Source organism: Olea europaea, chromosome 10 (assembly GCF_002742605.1).
Source record: "Olea europaea var. sylvestris chromosome 10, O_europaea_v1, whole genome shotgun sequence".
In the NCBI taxonomy this organism is placed as follows: domain Eukaryota; kingdom Viridiplantae; phylum Streptophyta; class Magnoliopsida; order Lamiales; family Oleaceae; genus Olea; species Olea europaea.
In genome coordinates this window covers 16,077,119-16,099,549 of record NC_036246.1, presented here as the reverse complement: position 1 = coordinate 16,099,549, position 22,431 = coordinate 16,077,119, and the positions used below count along the sequence as shown (strand labels likewise).

At 33.2% G+C, this 22,431-nt stretch overlaps 1 protein-coding gene across 1 annotated transcript; it reads left to right on the top strand.

The window, feature by feature from the left end:
- Positions 1 to 995: 995 nt before the first annotated feature.
- LOC111401370 (DENN domain and WD repeat-containing protein SCD1-like) lies at positions 996 to 4,958 on the top strand. The gene is made up of 6 exons (XM_023029073.1): positions 996 to 1,201; positions 1,511 to 1,582; positions 1,669 to 1,829; positions 1,954 to 1,995; positions 4,018 to 4,226; positions 4,709 to 4,958. Exons 2-6 carry the CDS (start codon positions 1,548 to 1,550, stop codon positions 4,802 to 4,804), a joined length of 543 nt encoding a protein of 180 aa, XP_022884841.1. The 5' UTR covers positions 996 to 1,201; positions 1,511 to 1,547; the 3' UTR covers positions 4,805 to 4,958.
- The last annotated feature ends 17,473 nt before the right edge of the window (positions 4,959 to 22,431 follow it).

Genomic DNA, 22,431 nt, shown 5'->3' with positions numbered 1-22,431 from the left:
AAGGACCCGATTTTGAGAGACAAAAATAGAGAGGGCTTGGATAGAATTTATCAAGTAAGAGTTTGTTCTTCTTGGGTATAAATTCAAAGCCATTTATATTTCTTTGGGATTAACTTGAGGCTTGTTCAAGTAATCCAAATCCATTGTTCTTCATATATATTGAAAAATCATTTCTTCCCCAATTTCTTATCTTTTCAAGTGGTTTGAGATTTTTCACATTTCAATTTTGTTTAATCTTGGGCATCTTTGGAAGAGTGTTTTCCCAACACTAAACAATGTAAGCGAATTTTGAATAGGTAGTAGCAAATCTAACAAATTACGAGTTGTGATGTCTACAGTTAAAATCTTTAATAGTTCCTTCAGATTAATCTCCTTCAAATAGCATTGTTGGTCCATGTGTAGGTTTGAAGGTACAGCCATTTATTATGATGGTTATGTAATAAGATGACTACGTGATCTAATATTGATGGGGGCATTTTAGAGAAAGTTATTTACTTTGTGGCTAATGTAGTAGCATTGCTGTCTGCAATGTCATTCTTCGGAGGCAGCTGGTAGTATTATCTATGACAGTTGCTCATGTCTTCCTGGCCATACAATTTTTTTCCTTCTTACATCTCTATTTGCTATTTCTAAAGTAGATAACATGTGGTTGGAGGAATGAAGCTGCTGTTCCTATTTAATTGTTTGCTACAGAAAATTGACATGAAAGAGAACAATGGTGGGATCTGAACCTCAATGTTTTACTTACTATCCAAATGATTAATCATTACACTCTGGAAACTGTACTCGTCTGCAACTGCAACTTCAACTTCCATGAAATTAGGTTTAGTTATGACTTATGACGCCCAACTTATCTTCATCAATTTTCTACATCAGTGAATGACTCTAAAATCAAGCTTTTTTTTCATCAGATCATCATTTGTGTTCAGTTGCCCGTAGAAATGTTTATAAATCTATGTGATGGGTATGCCCCTATATTCTTTATATCTTGAGATCATTGTGGTTGAATTTTATCATGCATCCTACTAGGTCAGCATTGTGCGCATGCTCTCCGGTGAACGTGTCCTCACAGCTGCACATGATGGGACTGTGAAGATGTGGGACGTAAGGACTGACACTTTTGTTACTACTGTGGGTCGTTGCTCCAGTTCAGTTTTATGTATGGAATATGATGACACCACAGGAATCTTAGCAGGGATGCGTATGCTACTGAAACGTATTATTTAAAGTTGAATTAAGCTAAATGACCACATTTTTTGACACATTGTTTGACATATCTCTCACAATCGAGGTGTGGATCCTAGACAAATAAAATAATGTTGACCTCCCCATGTGAGAGTAATGTGTCAACCGATGTGTCAAGGTTTATGGTCATGTAGCATGACCCATTTAAAATTTTGTTAGATGCTTCTGAACTAAGTCCTTATTGGCATCTTCTAAAAATTACGGATTATTTTTCATGTCTGTCTCATTTCCGAAAGGCCTGACTTCTTCACTTATCCATTTTAAGGGTGGCCAACATTTGGGACATACGTGCTGGAAGGCAGATGCACAAGCTTATAGGCCACTCAAAGTGGATTAGGTGATCGTTGGTTTTCTCCGTAAATATTTACCGTCGCTTCATATCATAGATGTGGGAATCATAAACCCGCATTGGTCAATACACAGGTCAATCAGAATGGTGGGAGACACAATAATAACTGTAAGTGATGATTGGACTGCCCGGTTATGGTCAGTTTCTCAAGGAACGTGTGATGCTGTTTTAGCTTGCCATGCTGGCCCAGTTCTGTGCGTTGAGTACTCTGTGTCAGATAAAGGAATTATAACAGGTCTACTTATTCATGCTTGCACACGGTCATTTTTCAGATTTTGTCTCAGGTTTTTGTATTGCCCCAGATATAAATACTAATCAAAGTGCATGAAATTTGTCAAATACTGTTCTCAACATTTCAGGTTCAACTGATGGACTTCTTCGGTTTTGGGAAAATGATGAGGGTAAGAGTACTATATTTATTTTTATAATGCATGGAGGAAATATCATGTGTACGAACTTGTTGAAAACCTTTTAGAAGTTAAAAAATTCAGCAGGTCTTCATAGATACTTGCAGTTATCTTAAAACAGTTTGTTTTGTTTGAACAATGTGGGTTAATTTTATGGCTTCATATCAGGGGATGTACTGATTGTCTCTACGCTTATTGTTTGATGGTCTCTATACTTTATGCAGATGATATCTTTTTGGCATTTCAATTTTCTGAACCATTTGTAGTAAGGACAAGCTTGTTGATGTTGTATTATTACAATGTTCTGTATTTATTATTGTATCGTATTAAAGTCTTTATTTGGTTTACATGATGATAGCTACAAAGGAGATCAAGTCCACTAAGATAAATTAAAAATAGTCGGATTTATTTGCTTGGTTCATTTATTCCCAGCCTTCGGTTCTGAAGCACGGTTCCATAAATAGAATGCTGGTTTATTTTAAGGAAACAGAAGGAGATATATTGTCAGGGCAGTGTTATTGATGATCAGCGTCACCTTTTGTGGCTGCTGGCCCCAGATCATTACCACTTAGATCGGACCAATGAAGTGGTAGATGCCATATGTACCTCCATACACTTGTGCATGTAGTAATTTCATGTAAATTCTTATTTTTCCATCCCACACACATGGCTCATAGCGATTGGCATATGGTAGTACCTGTGTACGAAAGTGTCAAGGCTTATAGTCCCCTACCGAGCTTTTTAAGGGCCAGAACTAGATCATGAAGTACGATTTTGAAATGTTGTAATAATGATTTGAACTGAATAAATTTATTGTATGCCGAGGATACTGTCTGTTTTTATTTACCACCGTCATTGGCCTTGTCTGTCTCCCTAACATTCAGGAATTTATGACATTCTGGAAGGAGAATGGTTTGGATATTGACTAATGGTATCTCAAACTGCTGTCTCCTTCATGAGACTTTTTCACCTTTATCCTCGATGCCTTGTGCATTAGAGCTTTTAAACTTTTGCTTGTTCCTGTATAACACTAAAACAAAGTTTTAGTTTTAATCAGCTTATACATCTTTGTTGTAAAGGGTCCCATCATTTGAAAAGGTTCTTGTTATAGATACTTGGGGGCTAAGCACAAGATGTTTCTCGTTGTTTGATCTAAAGGTTCACTTTTCAGTTCTTGTTCTTTTGCTGGAAGCCAGGCATCTAGAAGAGAGACTAGATGATGCTTTATGATTTGGCATGTCATTAATTGAATAATTTGTTTCGTGGTGGTTCATGCATCTGTCTACCTTCATGGGGGAGAGATTTTGTGGTGGTTCATGCATCTCTCTGCCTTCATGGGGTAGAGACTTTGAGGTGGTTCATTCATCCTCCCAATGTTTAGAACTCAAAGAATCAGGGACATATAGGGAGCTACATGGACAAACTATCACCATTGCATATGCATTGGGCCCCTTTTTTTCCTCTTTTGTTGGTAGAACAAAGAATGTGCTGTACAGCTGAAGTTTTTGAAGCCAAATATTCATTACATTGTTGTGGGTATTCCAGAAGAACTCCCAAGCCTTTTGTTTCTTGCTTGTCCATAAAATAATTTGATGTAGTGCTTGATTTTATGTGACACGTCAATAAGTTCAATGTTCTTGTTATGATCTTATTTTGTTCTCTCGGATTTGTTATACTGGGATTATTAATAATCTTCAGAATCTGAAGTGTTGGTGGTTATGTATCTTTGTTTCTCCTCCCTGTTTAATTTTTACCTAATTTAAGACATTATCCTTGATATATCACTTTATTCTCTATTTCTCGTTTGTGTGAAATTATAATTTTTAATTTTATCTACATATTGTTGATAAATGTGACATTTTTTCTGAAAGTTTACTATCACATTTTTAACATGCATAGACCACATTAATGAGATCTTCTTCTTCTTAGCTCTCTTTATATGATTGAAAAAATGGTCCATCTTTATCATATTAATGCTTCTCTCTCTCTCTCTTTTTTTTTTTTTTTTAACCGTAGGTAGTATAAGATGTATCAAGAATGTCGCAATTCATACTGCTTCCATATTGTCTATCAATGCTGGTGAACACTGGCTCGGAATAGGGGCAGCTGATAACTCGATGTCCCTTTTCCATCGGCCTCAGGAGAGAATTGGTGGTTTATCTAGCACGGGTTCTAAGATGGCTGGATGGCAACTCTACAGGACTCCACAAAAAACAGTTGCAATGGTGCATATTAACTTCCCATTTATTATTTTTCCGTTGTTGTCAAGGCATTCAACCCTTGATTTATGGTTATTTCTGATATAGTATATATAGCCGAATCTGGATACTGGCCTTTCTTGCATCTCTTGTGAATTTGTCTCCGGTCTTCCTTCCTCTTCAATTTTTTTTCTTTTTTTTTTTTTTTGTCTTTTTAACCTGTGTTTCCTTGAGTATTTGGTGCATGACACTTGTTAATAACCTGATGTGGAGCATCACTGAACTTCGGGGGTTTTTTTTTTTTTGGGTGGGGTGCCCGGGGTGGCGGGGTGTCTATTCTATAAGGGGTTGGCCTGATCATTGATGATAGAGCCTAATAAAGCCTCTTCTATCCGATATGACTTTTGGGAAAATTGGTTGGATTTCCCTACTTCATAATCTAAATGCAGAAGTTTTATAAAAGGATCCCGATTGCTTACTAGTTTTTGCATTTATTTTGATGTTTTCAGGTAAGGTGTGCTACTTCAGACCTTGAAAGGAAAAGGATTTATAGCGGTGGGCGTAATGGGCTACTTAGATTGTGGGATGCGACTATTAACATCTAAGTTCCTCTTTTATGTATTTGTTGTTGTAACTTTGAAGCATACTTGTGTAAGTGCTTAGTTTTTTGTTAGAGGAGAAGTATTCCGTTTCACATTGCTGAGTATTTTGATCGACACTGAGGTTACACAGTAGAAAGTAAAAATCCTCAATATTGTTGGAGATGTGCTCTTTATGGGATGAAAAAATGTGTTGAATAAATACTCTTGAGATTTTTGCCAATTGGAATATTAGCTTAACTTTACTTTCGCACTTTGGTTCATGTTTGGGAAAGCTTAAATATTAATTTAAGTTGGTATAATTTTTTGTTCACATTTAATCGAACCTATAACTTCTTGTCATAGAATTTATATCTTACAAATACTTAAAAGCAGTGCGAAACAAGCACTTGTGTAGAGTCTGAGAGTCTTGCTTATTATTTATTGTGTATGTTGGGCACTAATTGAGATAGATTGAGTTCTATGCTTTAAAATTTTGGGCTTTTTCATGACCCCAATTCAACCTTTCTATTTAATTTTCGAAGGTGCCTACAAGATGTTCGATGAACGACAGAGACCTTGCCATAAGTTTGGGGGGGTAAATGAAGAGTGTAAGCAAAATTTTCAAGAGCCAAAAGCGGACGACACATCAAACTGGCAAACTTTGTTATCCTTATCTTCGCTTCTTTTCTCATCTTTGTGGCTTCGTCGGGACAATATACGTTAAGTTTGAGGTGAAATCTTATGGTTCGTGTATCCATTCTTTTTTCATCGAGAGTTTAAAAATTCCGTAAAAATTGATGTTAAACAAATCCAAAAAATTAACTCATTTGAATCAAAAGCTTGTCAATGATGAATTGATTTTAAAATTCATAGATATTGGATGGGTCTATCTCGTATTCATTTATTTTATGTAAAGAAATGTAATCAATTAATTTTAGTTGTTGCATGAAAAGAAAAATTAGCTACCGAGCCCGGACTAGTTTTTGTTTGATGGATTTAGATTGCACCTGGTGGAAACTTTGAAGCAATAGCTAACTTTTCACTCCATATCGAGTTCGTTTAAACCCATTTGTCTAAAGTTAAGAGAGCTGGGGATTCGATAAACTTCACAGTTGAATAGGGCACTCTCGAGAGTTAAAACTAGATGTAGATGTGCAAGGAGTTGTTGGAATTCCCAAGTGAAGTGGCTACATTTGGACATTTTGCCCGGGATTGGGAAATTCGATTGTTCAAGATTGTTGTCGACTTGGCTATTTGATTGATTCAAATTTTGACTGGAAACGAGAGAGGGCTAGGTACTCAAGTGGAGGTGATCATGCATCGGATCCCATTGAACTGTGTGCTAAATTTGTTTCATTTTGAGGCAACCAAAAGCATGACATTCTATTGAGATGCATTTTCACTTATTTGTGGTTTAACTTTGTTTTCCTCGAGGATTAGTAGGGAAGAGAAACTTTGTCCACCTTTTGTTCAGTTTTTCCCAACTTGAGGAAATGTTGAATACTTTTGGAAACTCAAAAAGAGGAGAAAGAAGACGAGCAAACCCAGAAGAAAATTTGGGAAAATTGAAGGAAGGAGCTTAAAGCAGGATTTGATTCAGGAAATTCCATCAAGGGACAGCTTTCAATGTTTTATCTTTAATTTCTTGTCTAATGTTTTTCTTAATCTCTTGTTCTTGTAACTTTTCTATTATGAGTTGGAATTTTTAATGTATCTCGCTTGTCTTTCAATGCATTCCCCCATTTCATGTTGTGCTTGTTATGCATTAAATGTCATTTTATCTGCTTGATCATCAAATGTTTGCTTACTGAAGTATTTAATCTCTGAGTAATTATTATATATTTTAGACCAAAGAGCAAGCATTTTATGTTCTTGAAGGAGATTAATCCTACGTGATCATTTGAGATATTCTTACAATGAGTAATTGTGTTATCATCAATATTGAAGTTCGAGAAAGATAATTATCTAAATTAGGAGAATCAGTCGTATCATAGAAATTGGATAATACGTTAAATTGCTTTTTAATAAATTAATTGGACGGCAATTGAGTTAATTATGAATCCCAACACATTTTCACTTAAAACTTTTCAAAAAATTACGTTTACTTGCATATATTGGTTCTAATTGCCTTTCATTTAGTTAATTTGTTGAAAATATCTAACTAATTTTCGTGTTACCAGATAATTTAATGAATCTAGAAGTAAATCACCTAAGCACAAGTATGAGTCCTCGTAGGATTGAAACTCCTAATCAATTTATAAATCACGACCTTCTTTGGAAGGCATCTGAGCTAAACAGCAATACTTACTCTTAGCGATGTTCATTTCTTCAATCAGTGATGGAAAAAAGTTTCAATGTATTTCAATGCCCAAAGAAATCATTGATTGGTGAATGAAACATTTTAAATATGGAAATTAAACAAGTGATAATAAGAAATAAAAAATTAGGGTTGAACTTCTTAACCTTTCATGTCGTGTTATGAGTTGTTAATCTTGAAAAGTGAATATTTTTGTCCCCAGCCTATTTACATCTAGGAATTTGAGTTCCCATTTGATTGAAACTGTCAATGTGATTTTAAATTTGAGGAGAATTGGTAAGTGGTTAGATGGTTTTGCTTTTAAGCTTAAAGTCATGAAAATTGCTCGTGATTTTCATAGTGATTTTCATATGTCCGCATTGACCATTTCGGTCACATGTAGCTAAGATTTATATTTTTAAATAGGTTAATAGTTTAGGACTTCACTTTGAAAGTTATAATCACACCAGTAAAAGTTTGACTTTGAATTAGGGTATGAAATCATCCTTTGACGCATTGGAGCTGCCATAGCAAACTGCTGCAGCTTTGCAACATTTCCCTACCACCATATTCAGCCAAAACCGTAAATTTCAATGTAAAGTATCAAACTAAAGACATACATTTATTATTATTATTTTTTTTCATAGAGAGAGGAATTTTTTTTTTCCCGACCCTAACATGTTTGGCTTTGCTTATTTCTACTTGTTTTAGCAGTATTTGCACTTCATGCTATTGAAATAGGCATTAAAAATAAAAAGGTAAAATTTGATTTCTTGGTTTTAAGCTATGCCAAACATGCTATTAGAAACTTCAAAACATAAGGGGAGAGATGAGAGTATACCAATAGAAGGGTCGTAGCCCGTTTGCTTAAGTTCCCCGTATTCTTGACAAAGGGCACACCATTCGCAAAAGCAATGAAGTACCCAATCTGGTGCTGGACTTTCAATAATTTTGAACTTACTCCTCAACTTGGTCCGATAAGTGCATGACATTATGCATGGAATTCCAATGCAAAACGAAATAACACTGTACATCATTCCACCCGATCCGCATGCTATTATATAACACAAATTAAGAAATTAGCTTAAAATGTGTGCAAAATGTAAAAGCTAGTTAGCATATGTGTTGTAATCAGAATCTACGAATATTGATCAAATTTTTTTGAGTCCGGCTCATAGTGATCATTTATGGAAGAATGACTTTGGTCATCTAATGATTGAACAATCGGGAGCAATTTACTTATGACATTCATAAATTGCAATTATATAAATTATTAGTTCATTACATCCTGTTTAGTTAGCAAAAAGATGGGCATCTCTAGTTCATTATTAGGAATAAGTTATTCACAAACTCCCAAAAGATTTGATGCCAAATGGAGTGTCGATCCTAGAAATTACAAGGTGTTAAATACTTATAGGTGTGGCCAGAATGAACTATTTCTATAATCTGTCCAAACGTTAAATAGGAGAAGAAAGCCGTAAATAGAGCTGAAATATGTAGAAGTTTTTCATTAAATGTACAGTGACAATGAATAAGATTAGGGTGTATGAACTGTAATTATTAACTTTTTATTGTAATTCCCATCTCAAAGAGAGAGAGGGAATATCAGAGAAGATTACCATTTAGAGAATCTTTCAAGCAATCACACAAATCGCCGTTCCAACTAGCCATTGGAGTAGCGGCCTAATTAATAAACAGAGAACCATGCTCTTATGGCGTATAATTTGGTGGTGCATGCTAATGCGATTCATATTCATTAAGCCGAGGGAAAGGTACCGCTTCCTCATTAGAGGGAGGGAAAGCCTGCGGCTTTATTGGAGAACCAAAATCATCTCCATTAGGAGGTGTTGAAATAGATTGTGGCTTTATCTGAGAAGCATAATCATCCTCGTCGTCATGCGATGAAGGAAATGATTGTGGCTTACTTAGCGTGGATCGAGGTTGGTGGCTTTCGTTTTGTTTTTCTTCGTTATTAGTCTCAAAGGGTGGCGGTGGCGGATCACCGGTGCATGCCATTTTTTCTGCTAATAGGATTTCTTTAGATTTGAGGGAGGATGCAATTAACTCCCAATGCATGTACTTGTATAAAGGAACATATATAATAAATAAGTCGTTAATAAATTAGCAATGTTATTTTAGTTATTAGATGTTCAACTATCATGTTTCTTTTTAATTAGTTGATAGATTTACACTGTCGCACGACTAACTAGAATAAGTAGTTTTACAGTTATTTTATTTTATTTTATTATTTTATTATTTTATTTTTTAATTGAAAAAGGTAGGGAGAAAGAGTCGGTGGGCATTAGTGATGGCAATTTACCCCGCCCTGCCCCGAATGGGGCAAAAAAACCCGCCCCGTCGCGGGGCGCCCTACCCCGTGATTTTTATTTTTATTTATTTTATTTTTTTATGTGGAAATATGAAGATCAAGCATCTTTTGTATCAATAAATATGGAAAAATAAATTTTTCGTATATTTGAAACATATTTATATTTTCGAAACAAATAAAAATACTTACACGACAGAACAAATTTCTAATTATTTGTTCATCCAACCCTTAATTTATCATAACTTTGTTACTAATTAGCTGATTGTTTGTTAATTATTTGTTTACATACTTAATTATAACTATTATAACATATTTAGAGTTCATCTATACAATATATTTCAAAATCGCTTTTTATTTAAATTTATTTTCTATCACAATTTTTTTAATAACATAATTTAAGTGTAAACCTATAATTTTTTCGTACTTTTTATTCACACATTCTCTAAAATTCATTTTACACTATAAATAATTTTATCCGAAAACAAAAACTTAAATTTACATAAAGTAAGGGCATTCTTTATTAAAAGTTCAACTTGAATGTTATCCGTATTTTATTGAACTCAAAATTAAAAAAAAAAAAAATAACGCCCCGTTGAAGGCGGGGCGGGGCATGGGGTGGGAGAGGCCCGGTCCCGCCCCGAACACGCCCCGTTACCATCACTAGTGGGAATTAACCAATTGCCTTTGTCTTTTTAACTAGAAAATATGGAATAATTGTATAGATGGTGAGTGATAAGTGGTTGACGTTGACAAACGTTTACACTCTGAAAAATGGCATATATAGCAAGTTGGAAGTTCGTAGGGTAGACTCCATGTGTGTTTCAGGTTATAGTATTCCAATCGATACCAAGCTTGTCCGCCAGGGAGGATTTGACACCTTTCTTGATAGAACACTAACATTGGGGAGGGGGAAGCATTTTTTTTATTTTTTATTTCACACGGGTCTCAGGCGCATGTGAGTATATGTCAACTAGGTGGGCACAGACATTTTCTGTCACACTAGCTTAATTCATTCCAATCGCTTCTTTACTATTTGTGCGTAGATTTTATTTCATAAGAAGGCTCGTTAATAAGTAATATAATGATAAAAAAGAGTGTTGAATTTACGACGATACATTATTTATGTATTTTACTTTAAGGAATACTAACTCTAATTTAGGCACACACAATTAATTATATTGTTTTGATTTACATATATCTAATTATCAATTAAAGTTAAGCAATTAAACCATACAAATATTGGAATTTAAACTCTGTTTGTGCTCGATTTTTCCTCAAACTCATTTTAATCGTACATTCTCTCAATAAAATAATTTTATATGTAAATTTAAAAATTTTCCTACTTTTTAACTATAATTCTCCAAAAAATTACTCTTTCAAAAACATTTTTAAAAGTTTGCTGGAGTAATCAATCAAAAGACGAGGCATTATGGAAAGTGAGGATCAAACATGTTCTCTATATATATTACATGTGCCAATCTTAGTTAATTGAATTTCGAGGACGAAATTCTTTTAAGGGGGTGAGTTTTGTAATACATTAATTTAATTAAAAAAAAACAAAAAAGAAAAGTCAAAGATGTCAAAAAAACTAAAAACAATTAAAAAAATGAATTGACAAGCGGTGGAATGGATATACACTTACCAATATTTACCAAATTCATTTCATTATTCCATGTTTCCAAACCAAAACACACACTACCACACGCAAGAGAAGCCGAGAGCAAGGGAAAAAGAAAGAGAAAAGAGGAAAGAAAGAAAAAGATAGGAAAGTTCGCCTATGTTGTTAGAAAGTAAGTGCTTCCTACTAGTAAACTTGAATTCTTCAAAGTTAAAGGTAAGTAAAATGTTATTTATTTTAGGTTATGTTAAATTTTATAGTTATTTGATTAAATTCAATTTTATTGTACCTATGAATTATTATTTCCATGGCATACTTTCTCCATTTTCAAGACAAAAACAATGTTCACGTCCTTTATTTATTATTATTCTCAAATTACAAGAATACTCATGGGTCTGTAGGAAATTCTAAGCTCTGATACCAAATTGTAACTATCCAAAAATTTTAAAAGGCTTGAATCGTTACCAAATTTTCATTTAAAGTTTTTTTTCTTTTGAACAATGTGGTATGCCATAAAATATAAAATTAGGAAAGGGTAATTTACTTAGATTTGTAGAAAAAGAAATATATATTAATTGTTAGAAAGAATATTTTTCTATGCCATATCTTTCACGTGTACATTAGAAAAAGGGCACATAAAATTAGTCTGAAATTTGAGAATTTGAGACAAAAACACTTTTTAGACGTGTGGAATAATTACCATTGACTTTGTACGTACCCATATACATTTGCAATAATGAATTCTAGGATAATCATAATTCTAATTCAAGCATAATATTCTTTTCCCTTTCTTCAATGTGTGGACACGGCCCCAAATGGTGAAAATACTACCAAATTTGTCTTATTTTATTAAAGAAATTCCCACCCTACATCACTAGGCTATGGGGCAGCCTATCAACAATTATTACCTTAACAGTAAGGACATGTTGAGTGAAATTGATGGATAAAATAATATTTAATTCCAACTTTTTTTAAAGTAAAATAATATTTACACGTAAACTAGATTATTTGATGCTCCATCAAGCAGTGATACAAAGATAATATTCTGAATCAATATTCCCAATTTTTCTTCTTGAAACCACGGAGATTAAGGTAATATAACACACTAAGGAAATCAAATGATTTTAATTCAAACTTTTAAATAAAAGCACAATTTAAAATAAATATCCATGTAACAAATAAACATAAACGATAATTTAGTTGTGAATAAATGTCTACGGAAAAGAAATAAAGTTACGTGCCAAATTCTTTAGATTTTTGTTCAGCGAGACGAGGCACAACCACACCATCGAACCACCACGCTCCGACATGACCCGATCTAACCTATGAGGTGTAGGGAAAATGGTGAGTACGTGGGAATACTCAGTAGGATATCAAATTTTTAATGGTACGATCCCGAATAATAATTTTAAAACATGTGTTAGAATATCATACCGTCGCATATCTTTAAAATTTGATAAGAACTCATATCATTTCATTGTACTGGAATGACCATATCATTCATATCATAACATTTCATTTAATAACTTTAACTTTCATGAGTATAAAAATTCATCATCATGTAAAAAGATAATTAAAAGGGACATAAAAAATACTGCACCTCATATCCTACCTTTTAAACTGCTTTAAATTTTGGAAGACAAAGAATCAAGTTACCTTTTTTCCTTTTCTTCTTTCTGCCTCCTATGTTACTGTGAGTCGTGCACAAATAATTTTGTGTCCCCCCTTTATTTCTCGTGTGATATAAATCTACATAGGTACTAATACCCTAACTACTAAGGTGTGGTGTGGAAAAACATGTGAGATATAGTGGGTAATTAGATGAAGTTGGGGAAATCGTATTTGAAACAAAATGTTTGACTAGATCTTGCCAACCAACTATACCACTCAACAAATACCTTCCTTACATGTGACACCTTTTTGAACAAATTGAAAGGAAAACAATAAAGCTACTCTCTCTCTCTTTTGTGGCTTCCCTTGTCTTCTCTTTTTCTCTTTTCTTTCTTTTTTATTTTTTTTATTTTTAAACTATATTTAATAAACAAAACAATCACTAACCTACTGCCTATCTGAAATCTAACACGTCACCCATGAAATTTTTAAATTCATCATACACTCAATTAAAATAATAATACTAATAATAATATTTAATTCTATATCTTTCGACATCAATAACTTAGGCTTCAGTAATCCAAATTAACTTTTTCTCGTGCCTATCATGCATGATTAATTAGGGTCTATCCAACGAGTCCAATATTCATATACTTATTATCGCTCCATCACTATCTACATTTTAACCCAAATAGAATTAAAATTTACTTTATCTACACTTTAGTCCCTAAACTTTTAAAATATTAAAATATAGCATACATAAATTAAATTCTATTCTACGAAATGTCAGGATATTACAGGAGTAAAATTGAACGAAAAAGGGAGAAAGAGCTACGGAATATATAGATCAATTAATCAAAATTTCGAGGTGAGAGATCCACCACCCTCTATATTTAATAAACATTCATTCCAGTGGACTTCTTTAGTAATTAAACCACAAGTAATTATTGTACAGCCCTTACTAAATTGTTTTCTGAACATTTCTACAGCTTAAAATTCGAATTTGAAGAGATCTATGAAATTCTTGTAGCTGGAGAAGAATGAAATTGTTGTCCCATAACATATTTGCAAGAGTCCTCTCTTCAATGCACTGAAGCAAAGATTGATTGTTGACGGTGCAAACCATTTGTTAGATGCTGACTGTTTCTTCTCCGCTTTGTGACGAGCACAAGACCTTCTCTATCTCTATGCTTAATCCGATCTTTTTGTGTTTTGTTGTTGTTATACTTTGTTACTGATTCTGTTTTTCATCTATCCCATAACAAATCTCTATAAATGCACTTTTGTTTACAATTGCTTCAGCAGAATTACTTTGAAATTCAGGCTTTTTTTCAGTGACTGGAGACACACTTGGAAGATTTGAAGAATTCTACACTGATTTCATTATGAAACTAAGCAGTATCATGTTTCTTGTTAATTAGTCGATAGATTTACATTGTTGCACGACTAACTGGAATAAGTAGTTTTAAAGTTTTTTTCTATTTACGTGAAACGTGATTATTAATTGAAAAAAATTTAGGGAGAAAGATTTAAGAATCAGTGGGCATTCACCAGTAGACTTTGTGTTTTTAACAAGAAAATATGGAGTAATTGTATGAATGGGGAGTGATAAGTGGTTGACTTCGACTTGGACAAACATTTACACTCTGGCAAATGGCATATATAGCAAGTTGGAAGCTGGTAGGGTAGACTCCATGTGCCTTTCGGGTTATAGTATTCCAATTGCCTCGCTACTATTTGTGTGTAGATTTTATTTCCATTAATAAGTAATATAATGATAAAAGGAATGTTGAATTTATAAGGATACATTATTTATGTATTTTACATTATATATATCAATTAAAGCATACAAATCTTGGAATTTAACCACTATTTGTGCTCGATTTTTCCTCAAACTCATTTTAATCATATATTCTCTCAATACAATATTTTTACACATAAATTTAATTTTTTTCCTGCTCTTTAGCCATACACTCTTTAAAAAATCACTCTTTAAAAAAATTACTTCAAACATGCCCTTATTTATTTTGGGCTACAAAAAGTAAGGGTGCGTTCCCTTTGCCGTTTTGGAACCTTTTCCATTTTTAGTTTTCGAAAACGCGTTTGGTTTTCCATTTTCAAAACACTAAAATCCAATAATAATAATAATAATAATAATAATAATAATAATAATAATAATAATAATAAAACAAATTAATGAGCCGAGGTTTTATCATGTAGAAACAAATCAAAATTTGTCATATTTTTGAAAATTTCAAAAGTATGTATGAAGTTTCTGTAGATCTATTAAGTAGAACTTGTCTAGTTAAAAATTGAAACTATGAAAAATACTCAATAGTTTAGCTTTTACATTTCGTAACTTGAAAATTATATTGACTAATTATAAAAATTGTTAAGTAAATATATTATTTATTAATTTTAGATATTTGGTATATATTTTAAATTATTTTTAAAATGATTAAGCTCCTGTTTGACCCCCATTACCTGAAAATGGAAATGGGGGGAGTAATATTTTTTAGAAAAATGAGTGGTTGAAAAAGAAGGAAAAACTTTCGATTTTCGTGTAATATTATTTATGGAAGATTGTGTGGTTGAAAATAGGAGAGAGAAAAATGGAATTTAATGTAATTGAATGTAATGGGAATCAAACAGGGGCTAAGTATTTAGAATAATAATAAAAATAAGTAAAGTTTTTTTAAGCGTGAATATTGGCCTTCAAGCCTACGTTTCATACTTTTTAGAACGCTACTTTAGAAAGTCAAACCTCTGTTTAATTTGTCCTATGCTCTTTTTAAGGAAAATTTAAAATAAAGAGTAGATATGACTCTTGATCGATTAAGAAGTGCATACTTTTGTCATATTCCGCGGAACGTTGTTCTTGCCAAAATTGTATGTCTTTTTTCAATCTACTCAAGTTCAATCCATTTGTACTTCTTAGAGATTCTAACCAAGGAACACACAGATCCCAAAACGACAATTATAATGATAATGGGAATTGATTGTTTAAAATGGGAAAGGATGCTAGTTAGTTTCACAGGCCTTTGTCTACTAGTCAACTAAGTAGAGCCTAGGTCCCTATTTGAAACTGTAAAATTTGAGAAGCATCTCACCACAAATTGATGGTCCTCTATGCATTTATTATTTTCGGAAAGGAAAAAAAGGTACTCCTTTCATAATGAACCTCACATTGTGATTGAGATAGGGTAGATGCCTCTGAGTAGAGGGGTTGATTGAATCAAAGTTTCCATAGGGACTCTTGACCAGCAATTTTCACTAAACTTCCATGCTTGATGAAGAAGAACAAATGTACAGTTGAATACCTAATCTCTTCTTCTTAACGGTCTTTCCAATTCAACATTTGCACCAACTTCTCACTACTGAGTAGTTTATTCCAATCTTTTAGAGAGTATCGTCACAAAACAACTTTCTCTTGGCAAATTTTCTTAAGCATCTGGATCCAATAAGTTACTCATCATGGGAATTAGAATGTAGCAGTTCCATTGCAAATCAAACCATGTCCATTTCATACCATAAAAAATGCTTCCATCAACACATTTTGAATAGACATTGTAGAATAATATTTTAATCAAATCTTTCTTTGATTGTCCCAAATTGCACTTCTTGTCCACCTCATCCAGTAACCCCAGAATGCTCTCATTCCAGTAGGCATTCTCCAAAAGAAAAAGCAATGCCTATGCCAGGGCCAACGAATAGAATATAATTAGAGTTGATTTTAGGTTCCTCTTATCCTTATCCCCTTTCTCAACTTCTCTATAATTATGGTGAATAAGCTTAATCACAGAGAGAACCACGCATGTTGTAATAGATGCACGTAGTGGCCAATACTAAAGCTTCAAACCATTTATTGAATGAATACTCATTTTATATATTGAAGAAGAGCGAACTCTGAACTTGTCCATTTTGGAGTTGGCATCTTCTTTTGATACTAGTTTCTCGTGCTTGCTTGGCTTATCCCGTTGAGTTCTTATGTTTTCATGTCTACAACTCAATTCATCCGATTACTACAAGGATGAACCCAATCCGGAATATGAACCATAAAAGAAAATACCTATTAAACCAATCACAAGAATACCAGTTACAGTACCTATTATCCAAAGAGGAATCCTTCCAGTAGTATCGGCCATTTACTCTACTTCCCTCCAATTTCATCAAGTGGTCATGCTACAGACATAAACTGTCATGGATAATTATGAGATGAGATCCTTCCGAATGGGCTAAGAGAATGTCTAGAATTCTTATTTATTTTCTTTCATTTTCCTAATTGAAGAAATAATTGGAAAATAAAACAGCAAGTACAAAAATGAGTAATAACCCCCAGTAGAGACTGGTACGATTCAATTCAACATTTTGTTCATTCGAGTCCCAACACCAATGATAGACCATGTCACATGATGAATCTAAAGATTCAAAAAATCAAAGGAGCTTTCTTGCACTATTGTACTGGTAGTGTGATCATAATGTTGAAATTAAGGCTATTGCTTTAACAAACGCATCTGAGAATTTCAAATTAACATCATCATGATTTCAAAAAGCTAATGTAAGTGCTATTGCTTAATAAAACTCTAAATGTCATTATCAACATTATTGGTGATAGACTATTTTATATTTCACTTGATGAATCAGGTGACATTTCTATAAAGAAGTAAATGTCAATTGTTATTCGTTATGTGAAGATTGGGCATGTATTAGAACATTTTACTGGTGTCACACATGTTTGGAATACCATAGTTGTCTTACTTAAGACTAGATTTGATAAATTATTCTCTAGACATAACTTAAGTATATCTAATTTGAGATATCAAGGATATAATAGAGCTAATAATATACGATGTGAGAATGTGGATGTCACAATTTACAATTTCATCCATGGAACCCCCTATAATTAGCTAATCAAGATTCTTTACCTATTGTTCTGTTCGGTTGAAATCTTCCAACGTATTCAATTTACCTCTCTCAAGTTCAAATTGATTCTATTTGACTAAGTTAATGTCGATTCAAATACACTTTAATTAATTGCTTTAAATCTCTAAGAGTCAATGTAACCACTGCACAAACTAGAAAATGTATCTCTAAACTTTTAGTAAATTATCGAATTTTATTATGGGATCTAATTCTATAATTTACGTCTCCAATTTGTTATAGATTCAAAAATCATTGAATTATAGACCAAGTAATTCAAAACTTTAAATAACATAGATAAAATTAACACATATTAATTAAACTACCAAAACCTTGAAAATTAAATTAAGGGGCCACACATAAATTATATTGTTTTCCCTAACTAATGATCTAACTACTCATACTAATAAAAGAAAAACAATAAAAGACAATAGAGTTTATAATCGATTTTTATAATCTTCATGAAAGAATGAATTGAATCTTGCACCAAGAATCTTCTTCTTCAATACCAAACCTTGAAAACCCTAATTTTACACTCTTTATTCTTGATTTTTTATGTTTTTCTCTCTAAAATTGTGTCCCATAAAAAGAATGATTAAAACTGTATATATAGAGATCCATAATAACTCTAAAAAAGGAATCCTAAAGCATCTCTAATATGAAATTTGAGTGTAATTTGCAAATCATCTAAAGCTGGAATTTTCTTTCAAATTTCGTGCACTTTGGTCCTCCATATTTAATTTCTGAGCGTCTCATATCCACTTTATTTGCATGATTGGTCCTCAACTTCAAGCCTTGATTAGTTTGGCCAACAATTCCTCAATATTGTATCACTTTAATCCAATTTCATCCAAACTTGTTCAATCCAAAACTTCCCTAAATCAATCATGAAACAACATAACCTATATATATATAATATATGAAATTCAAAATTTGAAGAAGCACATAAAATATATTTATCAATGATATACTTCAAAATGATACATTAGACACCATGGTCTCTTCAACTAATTCTTTCAAAGAGAACATGGCCACATGAGTGAAAAGGTGATGGAGGAATGATATAAGATAAGATCATAAGAAATAGACCAGACTCGAATGACTTGGGTTGGTCCCACACGCTTAAAACTTGGAAAATGCCCTGTGTACAGGGAATTTCCTATGGGGGTCTTACGGACCCCTCACTGTAGGGGCGGCCCCACATGAAAAAAAATTACACCGGGGCTTGTGCATGTTTGTTATCTGGTAGGGGTGTTGACAAGGCTAGAAGACTTGCCCAATGACTTCAAGTTCAGATATTATTAATGAAGTTCTAAAAAGTTATCATCAAGATTTAAGAAAACTAATGGGGTCACTGCCAATGAACTGCTTATTGTTGGCTTTTACAATTTTATTACAAATCAATGGATTCCATGGTTGTATTGAGGAAGAGAGAAGGGGTCTTCTGGAAATTAAGACATATTTCCGATTGATGAATGGTGAAGCAGACACTTTGCTTCTTTCATGGATTCGTGGAAAAGAGAGTAACTACTACAACTGGGAGAGAGTCACCTGTGATCTAACTACAGGCAGAGTAGTCGAGCTCGATCTTAACAATTTACGTATTGTAGAACTCCTTGAATCCCAATATTATTTTCTTAATGTCTCCTTCTTTTCCCCTTTCAAAGAAATAAGAATTCTTGATTTATCTGGAAATGACTTGTTGAGTTCTGCTAATACTACAAGTAATTTATCAACCTAGTATTCGAATATAAACTTATTTATAATCAGAGTTTAAGATTTTATTGTGTGATAAACTCCATCTTATATACAGTTAGTTTACTTATAACTTTAGTAGAAGATTAATACACTAATCAATCAGTGCATTCTAAGCAGGTTTTATAAAATTGGTCAATTTGAAGAGGTTAGAGAAGTTAAACCTTGGTTTCAATTGGTTCAACAACAGCATCTTCAAGTCTCTTAGCGCACTCAAGCCGTTGAAGTTTTTGAACCTCAGTCACAATAGGTTTGAAGGGCTTCTTCCTGTACAAGGCACGTAAATTTGTATTAGTAATATATTGATAATTCGCATTTTATATAAAATCAACCGTTCTCAACTTGTTGGACAAAGAAAAGTTTTTCTTCTTATGTTTTGATCTTTATCGATTGCAGATCTATCGACTTTGTGGAACTTGGAAATATTGGATTTAAGTTATAATGAGTTTGAGGGTAACCTCTCGTTGCAAGGTGAATCATTTTAGACTTTTAGCATTCAAATGGTAATAAATGTACACAATTTTTTTTTTTTTTTTACATAAAAAATTGCATTAGAAAAATTAAATGGGCAGGGCCAATTCCCCCATATAAGTCCCTAGAATAAATCACAAACATGTAATAAAGCGAATGTACATAAATGATTTCATTTTCAAGATAAATATCGTGTTTGTTTAGGTTTAATGAATTAAAAGGTACATAAGTTATTTCAATTTCAAGATAACTCTGTTTCATCTATAGTAAGGCACTACTTGAGTAAGTAAAGTTTAGAAACTGGTCACATGGAAGATCAGATCATGAACAAGAGTTTTAACCTTCTATCTTGATTCATTTGATGATGTCATGAAATTTCTGCAGATACAAGTTTATCCCAATTGAGAAAGTTGGAGCACCTAGATTTAGGCTATAACTATTTCGACAAGCCCATTCTGAAGTCAGTGAGCAATCTAAAGGCTCTTAAATTCTTATCCTTACAACAAAATGAGATGGAAGGTCGAATTTCAAGTAACAGTACGCTATCTTTTTTCAAATCAATTTAAAAAAACTTTAAAACCAAATAAGAGGTTAGCAGAAATAAGAAAATTATTATGATATTCAAGTAATTGATCTTTCTACAGAACTGGACAGCCGAAATAAGGAACTGGAAGTCCTAATTTTAAGAGAAAATCAACTGACTGGTCCTTTACCTATTCAAGGTTAAGACAAAATTTCCCTTGAAGTATTAAGAAGAGTAAATCAAATTTCTTTTCTAAATATAAGCTAAAGTTTTGTCCACTAACCATTTTTTTTTGGGCTAGATCTTATATCTTTCAAAAACTTAAAGGTCCTAGATTTGAGCAAGAAAAATTTCACGAGAAGCGTACCTCAAATTATCTGGCTTATGTCCTCCCTTTTGGCACTATCATTGGCAGAAAACAATCTTACATGTTTCTTGCCTAGTAAAGGTACAAGATTAAATTTATTGAGCCTGTTCTATGCATATTTACTTTAGGAGAATTGCATTCATGGTCAAACCTTTACTTTACCCAAATCTTTCGTTTGTAGCACTATAGTGCCGAAATTTTCATTTTATTGCAGTAAACGGATAGATGGATAGATTCCATCCATTTGGCCATTAGTTGCCCAAAAAAGTTGACTTTCACCATGCTTCCATCAATTTTAATAGGGTAAAATAGTAAATTTACATTATTCCGTATTAAGGGCTTGTTTGAGCCACATTATTTCAAAAAAATGTATTCTTAAACAGTGATTTGACATCATTTCAACCACACATTCTTCAATAAAATAATATTACACGCAAATCAAAAATTTTTCCTTATTTTCTAACCACACATTTTCCATCAATACACTATTTAAGAATACATTATTACCAAAATAATGTGGCTCAAACACCCCCTAAATAATTTACATTTTCTTAATGGAAGTAAATCTATCTTTATAGGATGGCGGAAGTAGAGTTTTATTTTTTATTTTTAATTGCATTACTGTTTTCTTGATGGATACTCGGGCTACAATCAGATACCAATTGCGCCAGATGATCAGGAGAAGACCACATTCACTTGTCCCTACGACACTTTTGCCTACCGTAGGATGCCCTTTGGTCTTTGCAATGCCCTGACCACATTTTAGAGATGCATGATGGCAATATTCTCTAATATGATTGAAAGATTTATAGAGATGTTCATGGACGATTTCCCAGTTTCTGGGTCTTCATTTGATCAATGCTTGGAGCACCTAAATTTGGTCTTACAGAGATGCAAGGAGACTAATCTGGTTTTGAATTGGGAGAAATGCCACTTTATGGTGTAGGAAGGGATTGTACTTGGGCATCGGGTCTCAGCAAAAGGAATTGAGGAGGACAAAGCAAAAATTCAGGTAATTGAGAAGCTACTGTCGCCAACATCAGTTACAGGGACTCGCAGTTTCTTAGGGCATGCTGGGTTCTAAGGAGATTTATCAAGGATATTTCAAAAAATCACTAAGCCGCTACGCAATCTGTTGATGAAAGATATACTGTTTGAATTTAATGAGGAATGCCTAACATCTTTCAACACTTTGAAGGGGAAACTCATGTCAGCATCAATAATTGTAGCACCAGATTGGGAACTACCTTTTGAACTAATATGTGACACTAGTGATCATGTCGTGGGTGCAGTATTAGGACATTGAAGAAAAAAAAATTTCATGTGATCTACTATGCAAGCAGAACCCTAAATGATGCCTAGATCAACTACGCTACCATTGAAAAGGAGCTCCTGGCCATGATATATTCATTCGACAAATTTAGGTCATATCTGGTGGGGTCTAAGGTCATCGTCTACACAGATCATGCTGTACTAAAATATCTCCTGATAAAAAAAAGATGCTGACCCGCGATTGATCCGTTCGGTATTGTTGCTGCAAGAATTTGACCTATCCCGATTGGAGCCTAGGGAGACAGAAGAATTAGTGGATATTAATGGAATTTTCCCAGATGAGCAGATGCTGAGTGTAGAAGAAGCACCTTGGTACGCAGATATTTTTAATTACTTGGCCAAGTCAATTCCATTGCTTGATTACTCAAGTCACCAAAGAAAAATGTTCTTTGCCGAATTGAAGTACTATTTTTGGCAAGATCCGATTCT

Bases quoted from the DNA above. Each gene is read 5' to 3' on its own strand.
- LOC111401370 (XM_023029073.1), top strand. From the start codon at position 1,548: ATGCACAAGCTTATAGGCCACTCAAAGTGGATTAG. The intron at 1,996-4,017 runs GTAAGAGTACTA...TTTTAACCGTAG, and splicing joins GTTTTGGGAAAATGATGAGG to GTAGTATAAGATGTATCAAG. The intron at 4,227-4,708 runs GTGCATATTAAC...TGATGTTTTCAG, and splicing joins CACAAAAAACAGTTGCAATG to GTAAGGTGTGCTACTTCAGA.